Source organism: Chiloscyllium plagiosum, chromosome 36 (genome assembly GCF_004010195.1).
Source record: "Chiloscyllium plagiosum isolate BGI_BamShark_2017 chromosome 36, ASM401019v2, whole genome shotgun sequence".
In the NCBI taxonomy this organism is placed as follows: Eukaryota; Metazoa; Chordata; class Chondrichthyes; order Orectolobiformes; family Hemiscylliidae; genus Chiloscyllium; species Chiloscyllium plagiosum.
The window spans coordinates 17,745,506-17,758,524 of record NC_057745.1 but is presented as its reverse complement, the minus strand read 5'-3'; the positions used below and the strand labels follow the sequence as shown (position 1 = coordinate 17,758,524).

Sequence of the window (13,019 nt, the reverse complement as noted above, 5' to 3'; positions counted from 1 at the left end):
TTACTAGCATCAAATAACCTTCAGCTTCCTATCTGACCAAAGATGCCAAACAAGCTGGATATCAAGAATTCTCAACATGAAAGTCACAGCAGATACTTGGCAGCTTCAGCTCACCATGTGCTCTGAAGAACTTCCAACGTTGGGTCCCAACATCTCAGGATGTACTCCATGGGCACTGACCACATACACCTTGTACCCACAGACAGTGGCATTTAACGTGTGCGAGCCATCTGAACCGTCATGTGACTTCTGCACTTCACTGCTGCATAGGCAACTATCATTGTCAGGCTGCAGCAAGCACACTTTGCACACAGGATTATTCACCCAGCTTGTAGTGTGACAATGCTGACACCTTAAAAAGGTTCATTTGTCCTTGGTTTTTTGGAAGAGAGGTTGTAAAGGCAGAGGTGCCAATGCGTTTAGGGTTAAACAGTTTAACAATGGAAGGGGAAAGGCCAGTTCTCCCAGTTCAGGTTTGTTTTCTAGTTTTTTTTGCTGCAGCAGTCACAAGATGTTTTGAATACAAGAAGTGTTGCAAACTTCAGTAAAGGATTCCTCTGACTATTTCTGAAATCTTTTTCTGGATGTTGTTCCCTCCTGCCTGTAAGAATCTGTGTTTGAATTTACCTTTTTGCCAAGGGGTGTGTTTCTGGGATGTTACTGTATTGGAATAGTTAATTAGTTTAGTTGCTGTATCGAGTTGGTTAAGTTTTCCGATAGGTAAGCTATTCTAAATTCTGCTTTCTTTTGTTCCTGTGTCAACTGTAATGTTCAAATAAATTCTGTTTTGCATAAAGTTGAGTGGTTTGATGAGTTGCATCACACCTGGAATATTCACTTCACATCTGCCTTAAAAATAAGAAAAAGTTAGGGTCTAGGCTATCTTCTTAAAATATTTGGAGGGGGTCTGGCCTGGTCCATAATAGTTCATCTCCAGGTTCTTCGCTTGCTGTCATTACATGTACTCACTGAGCCCACCTTCATGCTCACAGCATCCCTGACTGCCTTGCATTGTCTTTTTGCACTTTGTCCCATCAGCCAGATGGCAGGACAGTTCCTATTATTTTGAACAAGTCTTAGCTGTGTTTAGAGTATGTGCAAAAATCTTTACTATGAACAGCAGAAATCTCCCCAACATACGACCATGTCTAACTACTTCCAATACAGCTCTCTCCAAAGGCATCAGGAGTAGCAGCATGAATTATGCCTTATCTCCCTTCTGCTGCCTCAGGGGAATCAATGCCAATTCTAAGGGGGTAGCATGGTCCTGGCCAGGCCCTAATGTGGGGATCCTATTGGCCAGTGCGGTCATCACAGAACTTGTGGCATATCTTTCACATAAGTAGCTGGGTGAGGTCAGCCTCTGTTATTGCCAATTTTTTCCAAAATCTCCAACTTTTCACCAAGTGCAGTATACTCACCGCTCCTTGATACATTTCAATTTCCTTTTCTCCAAAGTAGGGCATTTGTTTGAATGGGTTCACAGAGATAAGCACAGGCCCAATATATGTCTGCACAGTCCTGGTTAAGGTTCCACACATTAGCATCAAACAATTTATTAAAATCTCCATGGAAATAATGCAGAGGAGAAAGAAATTTTCTTTTCCCTCCAAGAGCAGTAATAAAAGAAATTGCCTCACAGCAATGACAACAGGCTTCCTTCAACATTTCTCATTAAAATGGTGAAATGTACATTTTTAAGATGTTGAATTAGATGAAGCAATATATAGGGTGGTACGGTGGTTCAGTGGTTAGCATTGCTTCCTCACAGTGCCATGGGGTCAGGTTCAATTCCAGCCTCAGAGAGACTATCTGTGTGGAGTTTGCATATTCTTCGCCTGTCTACATTGGTTTCCTCCAACAATCCAAAGATGTGCAGGTTAGGTGAATTGGCTTTCTAAATTGCCCATAGTGTTCAGGGGTGTGTAGGTTAAGTGCATTAGTCAGGGGAAATGTAAAGTAATAGGGTGGGGGAATGGGTCTGGGTGGGATACTCTTCTGAGGTTGATGTGGACTTGTTGGGCCAAGTGGCCTATTTCCACACTGTTGGGATTCTAAGATCTGCACAATAACTCAAGGCTTTGCTACGATCTTAATACCATTCCTAAACCAAATTATTATTCAAATATTTTCAAAAGGATTTAAATTGCCCTGCAGGATACAATGGTGCCAGTGCCCTGCATCCAGTGCTGGTTGTGATTATTGAGCAACTCAAGACACTGAAATCAAATAAAAGCCTTAAAGAATTGTGCTGGTGGTGTTGGTGAGGGTGGAGGGATTTGTGGAGGCTAGGGATGGTAGTGGGGGTAGGGGTGGGCATTGTGTCGGTAGTTGATGGTGAGAAGTTGGTGGAGGTGGTGGTTGGGGGCTAGGGATGGTGGGGTGAGGTTGTGCTGGTGATAGTGGTAGGTGGTAGTGAGGGACTGGAGGTCATGGGGTTGGTGAGGGTAGCGAGGTGGTGGTGCGTTGGTTTTGGCAGGGACACAGTTGTGGGAGGTAAATATTCACATTGCAAGGGCGTAATTCAAAAACAGCAAAACTTTAGAAACCAGAGTTCTCTTCATCCCTCAAAGTGTTTCCATTCCTTTAATTACCTAAACAGAAACTGCCAGAAAATCTCAGCTGGTCTAGCTGTATCATTGGAGACAAAAACAGTGTTAACATTTTGAGTTGAGTCTTTATAACTGATGATAGGCTGGTTCTGTCTTGGTTAAGAATGATGTGGTTGAGGTTACTTGGCAATCAATCAGTTAGAAGTTGCTTGACAATAGATGACATGCCAAAGCTACAGGAGTCTATTGATTGGTCAAATGCACCATTTAAACCACAATAATAAATAAAAAAGTCAAAACCACTTTCATCCACCCATTTCAATCCAATCCTTAATATTTTAAAACACCATATCCACAAACATTCACTCTCTCCACATCTTATGCTCATAGCAGCATCACCAAGTAAAAGATGCACTGCAGAAATTTACCAAGGCTCTTTAGACAGCACCTTCTAACCCCACAGTCACTACCATCCTGAAGGAGGGAGGCAGATACATGGGAACCTGCAAGATCCCCACCAAGCCACTCACCCCTCCTGATGGAAATATATCGGCATTCTTTCAGTTTTGCTGGGTGAGCATCCTGAAATTTCATCGCCAAAAACATTTTTGGTGTATCCACACCAAATGGACCACAGAGGTTCAGAAAGGCAGCTCAAGGAACAATTCGGGATGGGGAATAAATGCTGGCCCAGACAACAACATCCACATCAGTTGAATGAATCCAAAAAGACCACTGTCCTTGTCAATCTGCGCTGTTCTCACAGATACTATACACAGTCTACAACCAATCTCTTCAAGAGTCAATAATAGTTATAATGCAGTATCCAAATTATATGTTATATGTCCCTGACTCCTCATGATGCTGACTGGTTATGGAAAACAGAGGGCAGAATTTAATGCCCACTCCCTTGCTGAATTTGGTGATGGGAGCATTTGATCATGTGGGGGGGGGGGTGCAATATTTTCCTGCCTTTACCTCAATTAAGTCTGTAGCAAGAAGACCTTCTTTGTTAATTGGAGCAATTAAGTGGTAACTAAGGCCCACTTGAGGACCTCATCTCAGTGCTGCTGGGATTTACACAACAGTAAGCAGAGGGCTTGTTGTGTGGGAAACCCAAGAAGTAAACCTTTTTGCGGTTGCTCAGTGCCTGATTGAGAAGCCTGTCATTGAGAAGGACTGAGGAAATTGGGGCCAGTAAGGGACACACGCAACCCTGGCTCTTGCTGCCAATACCCCATCTCCTCAAAGTCCACCCCACAATCTGTCTCCAACCATCATTCATCTGTGACCTCAGCAACCCTGACCATGGTGGTTGCATTACCAACATCAACCACCACTGGTCAGTGGTTTGGCTGAGCAATGATGAGCTGCCAGTCTCTAGTTAGCCAGATGCTCTCAGTGGATGGAATTCCCCCCCCGCCCATATCCTCTTGATCCTGGGGAACATTCACCACTGCTGCCCTGTGGGGTGCCTGATTGGAATTTAATACAATGGGTTTTCCAGAAAAAGAGGCGACACATGACTTTGTCAGTGGAGCAAGTCACAAGCCTCAGCACTGAACCTGACCCAGGCCCCCTGCCCTGCCCTTAACCCATATAGAACAGTCTCCAGTTATTCATCCCAAATGTATCTTGCTATCCCAGGTCCTGACTGCTGGCTGTCAATTTGGCAGAAAAGAGCTTACATTAAATTCTATCCATTAATTTCAGTACAACACCCAGGAAGAGCTTCAAAGTCATAACTGAATTATTGAGCCTCTAACACCTGTAGAAAATGAAAATTACTACAGTCACCATGGACCACAGGCTGTTCTCTCATTCAAGAGAGAGATAACTGGTGGTGAGTTTAACCTGAGAATCTGCACACCTCAGGCGAGGACTTCACAGTGACCTCAAACATGTGGGAATTGACATCAAAACATATCCCAACACTTAGACAAAAAAGGCATTCATGCCACCATGGAAATCAAACAATATTAAAAAACACATTTAGTAAGATAAACTCTTGTTTCTATACCAGTGAAAGAATACTGGTTGAGACATATTCCAATGTAACCATTCTGCAGGCCAGAACACTCTGAAATTACAGCATTGAAATTTAGAGGACACCGCCTTTTTTATCCTTTTTATAAATAGTCTCAAAACTCATCAGCAGAAAAAAATTCAATACAAATTGGCTTCATGTTATTTTTTCCAAAGTTGACTGCTCCTCTAAACAACTACATTCTAATTCCATGACCAATGTGAAAATCAGACTGTGCTAATATTAGTATGAAGTACTTGGTTAAGTTTTAATCTCGAAAGAGAAAGAAATATAGGGCTCCTTCTGTGAAGTTCTGTTGTTGGAATTTTTAACAAGGTGTATAATTTGAGGTGTTATGTGGTCATCGTTAATCTTCCTTCACACCCAATAGCCTTGCCTCATTAAATGACCCATTGGGTTGGCGATTTCTGCTTTTCCTTTTCATCATGTTCTCCAGACAGAATTGCATTTTTACAGGGCCTCTCCCAGCTTAAGGACATACCAAAGTCCTCTACAGCACTTGAATACTCTTTGAAGCATAGTTTTTGTTGCAATATAGGAAACATAGGCATCTAATTTGCACACAGCAGCTACCATTAAGAACAATGTAATCATGAGCAGGTAACCATAGCTGATGAATAAGTTTTGCCAAAACTATCTTTGATTACCCTGGCAAGATAAGGTATCTCAAAGTGTGCAGCAGAAGTTTAAAGCCGTTTTATTCTGTTTCAATTTAGTGGGAACATCACTAACAGCATGCTGCCAAAAAATTGTTCAGTGTATCACACTAATCAGGAATGTGGTATATGAATTTCAGTGCTTGTGTGATGCTATGTATGTAGGCCATATGCCCCCAAAATTGGTATATCCTATCAAATAACAACATTCTTCAATTGTTCACAACAAACAACTTACTGACCATACCTAACCAGCGTTTGCAAAACTCACAACATCAGATGTTGATTTCATAGTTGGACAATATCTGTGAAACATCAGATGTGATTTCATAATTGGACAATATTTGCCAGATAATCCTGGGTTTGCAAAGCATTACACTGACAACCAGTTCAGGACTGTCAGTTGGGTTCACTTGTACTTGCACACTCTGGAAGCTAACTATACTAATATACAGGACCCTGTTTTTTGCAGACAGAGGAAACATCTACTCACACGGCACCTGTTTCAATGCAAGAAAACAGATGGCAGCGAGGGTCAGTGTAAACTCAAAGAACAGCATCTGATTTTCCGCTCTGGGACCCTGCAGCCTTCACAATCAATACCAAGTTCAATAATTGAGCCTGAGCACCTTCTTCCATGTCCTTAACCCACTCCCGCACCCCAGGCTTGTAATTACATTGGCTCACAGCCAATCCATTTTCATGCACTAATGGACTCTTATTGCAGCTTTTGTTTCTCCTTGGCTCAGCATTATCATCCCTTTGTCCAACTACTGTTTTCTCTCTCTGGGTTCCATTTTGGCTTATTGTTTACTCCTTGCCCCTCCACCCCCTGTCTTCAGCAAATATACCACCTTTTCCTATCTACAATCAGTTCTAAAGAAGGATTACTGGACCTAAGATATTTACTTTGCTTTCTTTCCAAAATGCTGCCAGAGCTGCTATGTTTCTCCAGCAATTTCTGTTTTTGTTTCAGATGATAGCCATTTTCAAAGCAATGCCTTGACCTGTTAGATTAAAATTTAAACAAAGCTTGACAGTTAACTGTTAGTCATCATTAACTGGTACCTATCTATAGCAACACTTCTAACCATCAAAGTTCACATGTCAACCAATCAACACTGTCCCTTTACATAGCATAGGTGTCATTTTCTCTTTAATTTGGTATTCTTGCAAATTGTCCAGATGAAAGTAAAAAAAAAGTTAAAAGAAACATTTTCAGCGAAACTCAGGGTCGCACTATCTAATAACTTTGGGGCAGCATGGTGGCTCAATGGTTAGCACAGCTGCCTCACTGCACCAGGGACCCGGGTTCAATTCCAGCCTCAGGCGATTGTCTGTGTGGAGTTTGCACGTTCTCCCTGTGTCCATGTGGGTTTCCTCCGGGTGCTCCAGTTTCCTCCCACAATCCAAATATGTGCAGGTCAGGTGACTTGGCCATGCTAAATTGCCCAAAGTATAAGGTGCATTAGTCAGGGGTAAATATAGGGTAGGGGAATGGGTCTGGGTGGGTTACTCTTTGGAAGGTCAGTGTGGACTTGTTGGGCTGAAGGGCCTATTTCCAAACTGTAGGGATTCTATGAAATGAAAACTTTCCCCAACTAATGGAACTGCCAGATGTTGGTCATCTAAGCCATTCTATACTGGCCACCAGGAGCAATGTACACTAGTGATCAGGCTTGATTTCCACACTGATGTCAGTGAGGAAGGAGCTGAAAGGAGGTGTAAAAGACAGTGGAGCAAATACCAATTCATACCAGAAAAAAGGAAAGGTTTAGAATCTATTGAAGAAATCCATTGTCGGGCTAAGTGTGCAGTTGCACCGCAGATAACTATGAAGGTACAAAGACACAATATTCCCAGGTGTAACCCTAGTTCTTCATGAGTTAGTTCACCTTAGGTTATGGCAACACCTTGGATGAGGGAAGGGGGAAGAAAGAAAGTCCTTTTTCCTGCTCAAGATCAATTCTTCTCTTCCAGGAAGCAGACTAGCATTGATAAAGCAACTTTCATAACTACTGTACTACTCAACCTACTTTATAGTCAAATAATTACATTTGAAATATCATTACTATTGTAATGCGGGAAGCACATCAGCCATGTTTGTGCAGAGCAGCACTGTGATAATGACAATTTATTGTTTGATTGAGCAATAGATATAAGTAGGGAGAACATCCCCCCCACCCCAGTTTTCCAACAGACTCTATGTCGGCAGATGGAGTGATGATTTCACATCTCATCTCCTCTCTGTGCTTCCCTGGAGCATCAGCCTTGATTTTTGTACTCGCATACTGAAGTGGGACTTCAAATGGAACTTTATAACTTGTAGGCGAGTCTGCTACTAACTAAGCCATGGCTGACCCCACTATCCAAGTGGGTAGCACCTTCAGGAAAAGAGAGGGGATGAGCTGAAAAGGAATATCGAGAATCAACACAAACATTAGTGTTGCAGAATGTCCCCCTAAAGAAGAGGAAATGATGTAATGTAAAATAATACAATTACGTGGCAGCTGAATGAAATTCTCAGAATGCTTACTGAGAATCTGTCTTGAAACAAAGATTAAAGAGTTTGACAGATTTCTTTCAGATGCGACTGTGTTTGGTTTATGCAGCAAGACCTCAGCCATCTAACAAACAATGCGTACTTTCCACAGCCCAATGCTGTCATTCGTGGCAACAGTGACACAGCCTGGCAACACTGCACGTGTCCTTGGCTTTGTTCCCACAGTCTGCCAGTCCATTCAACGTGCAATCCTCTGAATGCTCACACAAAAAAAATTTTCAAAAACTGATCAAATATGAGGCTATTTAACACAGACAGGGAGGAAACAAGCACAGACAAAGCACATTACCTTGACTCAGCAAAATAATGACTATTAATTAATCTCTGGGTCTTTGAAAGGATTAAAATCTTTAAGCTAATTAGAACAATTAAATTTTGCTGAATGGAAACATTTTAAGTTTCACAATCTGCAAAATGTTTTCAAACTGGCATCTTTTCATAAGCTTCTGTTGTCCTGTTCTATTCACCAGCAGTGTGCTCCCTAAAGATTATGGGAACTTTTAATCAGAAGAGGAACTGTTATTGTCCTTTTATCAGCTAACCTAAATACCTTTAACTTATATGAGTAGTGCTGGAAGTGATAAAAATGAACACAGAATATTGTTGACAAGGTGCTGACATATTCAATCTCATGCTCATCAAAATAAATGCAAGAATACCAAAAAATTCAAATGATCACAATTTATACCAAAACAGGAAATGGTGTTGATTGGTTTGCAATCCAACTCTGATTGGCCACACCATTGCCATGCAGGAAGCAATGAGGAACACGGACTCCCCAAGCTCCTGGATAATTCAAAAAGGTGCAAGACTTGGACATATCCCGTTTTGAGTTAGAGAACAGGTCCTATGTATGAATGTGTGTAATATGATGCAGTTATTGTTGGTAGGAGTGGCCAGAATTGTGCCCTGGATAGACCACATCCGGGCTACTATCCTGGGCATTTTGGGGCTCCCTACACCGGGACCACCAGCCACTGGAAAGAATCAGAAGCCAAGATGAGGGTGACCTCTAAATATGTGAGTATGACACCATGCAACCTTTTGTTTTTACCCAACTTTAGTTTTAAGGCAGAAAAACGGTGGTGATGATCATCACAGCAAAGTTAAGCAGGGAGACTCAGAGACCTTCATTCACAGAATGGAAGGAAAAGCTGGAAAACCATAGGGGAGATGTGGGGTTGATGGGATAGAAGGTACATTGTGATTTGCCTGGGGGAGGGGTCCCTGCACCAACTTCAGATATGATTCTAGCAATAGAATGCATACTTGCACAGGAATAGTACAACAGCCAAGAAAAAAAAATGTTCCAGCCGTGCGCCTTTTCTGAACTTAACGTAAGCTTGGGATTGGCATGTGATGTAGGGCTTAAAATTAAGGGAAGTCAAAATAAATTCAAAATGGCAGCCATCATGATCACAGTGGACCAGTGACTGGAAAATGGCAGAGTAATTCAATACCCACAAATAAAAGACTTGCATTTACATAATGCATTTCACAAGCCTTCACACTTTAAGCCAATGAAGTACAATTGCTGATTTTCTACTTAGAGTCAGAGCCATAGAAATGTACCCTTCGGTCCAACTCATCCATGCCAACCAGATATCCCATCCTCGTTCCGCATGCCAGCACCCAGCCCATATCCCTCCAAACCCTTCCAATTCATATAACCATCCAGATGCCTTTTAAATGTTGCAATTGTAAAAGCCTCCACCACTTCCTCTGGCAGCTCATTCCATACACGTACCACCCTCTGGGTGAAAAAGTTGTCCCTTAGGTCTCTTTTATATCTTTCCCCTGTCACCCTAAACCTTTGCCCTCTAGTTCTAGACTCCCCATTCCAGGGAAAAGACTTTGTCTATTTATCCTATCCATGCCCCTTACGATTTTATAAACCTCTATAACGTCACCCCTCAACCTCCGACGCTCCAGGGAATACAGCCCCAGCCTGTTCAACCTCTCCCTATAGCTCAAATCCTCCAACCCTAGCAACATCCTTGTAAATCTTTTCTGAACTCTTTCAAGTTTCACAACATCCTTCCAATAGGAAGGAGACCAGAATTGCACGCAATATTCCAACAGTGGCCTAACCAATGTCCTGTACAGCTGCAACTTGACCTCCCAACTCCTATACTCAATACATACCAAATGCCTTCTTTACTAACCTATCTACCTGCGACTCCACTTTCAAGGAACTATAAACTTGCACTCCAAGGTCCCTTTGTTCAGCAACACTCCCTAGGACCTTACCATTAAGTGTTTCAGTCCTGCTAAGATTTGCTTTCCCAAAATGCAGCACCTCGCATTTATCTAAATTAAACTCCATCTGCCACTCCTCAGCCCATTGGCCCATCTGATCAAGATCCTTTTGTAATCTGAAGTAACCTTCTTCGCTGTCCACTACACCTCTAATTTTGGTGTTATCTGCAAACTTACTAACTATATCTCTTATACACACATCCATATCACTTATATAAATGACAAAATGTAGTGGACCCAGCACCTATCCTTGTGACACTTCACTGGTAGGAGAAAGTGAGGACTGCAGATGCTGGAGACCAGAGTTGAAAAATGTGATGCTGGAAAAACACAGCAGGCCAGGCAACATCCGAGGAACAGGAGCAAAGCATCTCCTGCTCCTCGGATGCTGCCTGGCCTGCTGTGTTTTTCCAGCATCTCACACTCCACTGGTCACAGGTCTCCAGTCTGAAAAACATCCCTCCACCACAACCCACTGACTTCTACCTTTGAGCCAGTTCTATATCCAAATGGCTAGTTCTCACTGTATTCCATAAGATCTAACCTTGCCAACCAGTCGCACATGGGGAACCTTGTCAAATGCCTTACTGAAGTCTACCACTTTGCCCTCATCAATCCTCTTTGTTACTTCTTCAAAAAAATCAATCAAATTTGTGAGACATGATTTCCTACGCACAAAGCTATGTTGACTATCCCTAATCAGTCCTTGTCATCCCAAATATATGTACATCCTATCTCTCAGGATTCCCTCCAACAACTTGCCCACAACCAACGTCAGGCTCACCGGTCTACAGTTCCCTGGCTTGTCCTTACCACCTTTCTTAAACAGTGGCACCACATTAGCCATCCTCCAGTCTTTTGGAACCTCACATGTGATTATCAATGATACAAATATCTCAGCAAGGAGCCCAGCAATCACTTCCCTATCTTCCCACAGAGTTCTAAGGTACATCTGATCTGGTCCTGGGGATTTATCCACTTTTATCCGTTTCAAAACATCCAGCACTTTGTCCTGTGTCATATGGACATTTTTCATTCTATACTTCATGTCCTTCTCCACAGTAAACACTGAAGCAAAATACTCGGTTAGTATCTCCCCCATCTCCTGCAGCTCCACACAAAGGCCGCCTTGCTGATCTCTGAGGGGTACTATTCTCTCCCTTTTGCCTTTCATGTATTTGTAAAAACCCTTTGGACTCTCCTTAACCCTTTTTGTCAAAGCTATCTCATGTCCCCTTTTTGTTCTCCTGATTTCCCTCTTAAGTACACTGCTACTGCCTTTATACTCTTCTAAGGATTCACTCGATCTATCCTGTCTATATCTGACATATGCTTCCTTCTTTTTCTTAACCAAACCCTCAATTTCTTTAGTCATCCAGCATTCTCTACACCTACCAGTCTCGCCTTTCACCCTAGCAGGAAGATACTGACTCTCATTATCTCATTTCTGAAGGCTTCCCATCTTCCAGCCGTCCCGTTACCTGTGAACATCTGCCTCTAATCAGCTTTTGAAAGTTCTTGCCTAATACCATCAAAATTGGCCTTTCTCCAATTTAGAACTTCAACTTTTAGATTGGTTTATCCTTTCCAATCACTATTTTAAAATTAATAGAATTATGGTCGCTGGCTGCAAAGTGCTCCCCCACTGAATCTCAGTCACCTGCCCTGCCTTATTTCCCAAGAGTAGGTCAAGTCTTGTGTAGGTACATCCCACATACTGAATCAGGAAATTTTTTTATACACACTTAACAAATTCTTCTCCATCTAACCCCTTTACAGTATGGCAATCCCAGTCTATGTTTGGAAAATTAAAATCCCCAACCATAACCACCCTATTATTCTTACAGATAACTGGAATCTTACAAATTTGTTTCTCAATTTCCCTCTGACTATTAGGGAGGGTCCATAATAAAATTCCAATAAGGTGATCATCCCTTTCTTATTTCTCAGGTCCACCCAAATAACTTCCTTGGATGTATTTCCAGGAATATTCTCCCTTAGTACAGCTGTAATGCTATCCCTTATCAAAAACACCACCCTCCCTCCTCTCTTGCCTCCCTTTCTGTCCTTTCTGTAGCATTTGTATCCTGGAACATTAAGTCAACAAGGTTTACAGAATGAAGACGCAGTTGATTAGCTCAGGAGGATGGACAGCTGATTGTATTACAAAGTGATACCAACAGCACAGGTTCAATTCCCATACTGACTGAGGTCACTATAAAGTTTCCACTTCTCAACCTTACCCCTCACCTGTGACATGGTAACCCTGAGGTTAAACCACCACAATCATCTCTCTCTGATGGCCCTATGGGGCTACAGTGACTCTACCTTACACTTACAGAATGATCAGTTGCTACAGATCATACCCTTTCCTATCTCACTGATTCTTTTGACTTCCAGTATTGAACATGTTGAATCTGAGTATTTAAGTACCATTCAGGAGAAAGTCAGGTCTGCAGATGCTGGAGATCAGAGCTGAAAATGTGTTGCTGGAAAAGCGCAGCAGGTCAGGGAACAGGAGAATCGACGTTTCGGGCATAAGCCCTTCTTCAGGAATGAGGAAAGTGTGTCCAGCAGGCTAAGATAAAAGGTAGGGAGGAGGGACTTGGGGGAGGGGCGTCGGAAATGCGATAGGTAGAAAGAGGTCAAGGTGAGGGTGATAGGTCAGACTGGGGTGGGGGCGGAGAGGTCAGGAAGAAGATTGCAGGTTAGGAAGGCGGTGCTGAGTTCGAGGGATTTGACTGAGACAAGGTGGGGGGAGGGGAAATGAGGAAACTGGAGAAATCTGAGTTCATCCCTTGTGACTGGAGGGTTCCGCTCGGAACCCTCCCTGCCCCCTGTAAAAACGCCATCTCATATTCCCAATTCATTCGTCTCCGTCGCATCTGCTCCCACGAGGACCAGTTCCAAATCCGTACAACCCAGATGGCCTCCTTCTTCAA

The 13,019-nt window shown here is 42.6% G+C and overlaps 1 protein-coding gene across 3 annotated transcripts in view; it reads right to left on the bottom strand.

Annotated features, from left to right (window-relative positions):
• Positions 1–13,019, bottom strand: part of myo1ea (myosin IEa) — a 157,806-nt gene that overhangs the window by 100,841 nt on the left and 43,946 nt on the right. For 2 of the 3 annotated variants that reach the window (XM_043677435.1, XM_043677436.1), the window contains exon 3: positions 1,422–1,511. The exons of the other annotated variant lie outside the window; for it this stretch is intronic. In XM_043677435.1, coding sequence (XP_043533370.1) covers positions 1,422–1,511 — 90 coding nt within the window. The remainder of the gene's footprint in view (positions 1–1,421; positions 1,512–13,019) is intronic. 3 annotated transcript variants of the gene reach the window in all.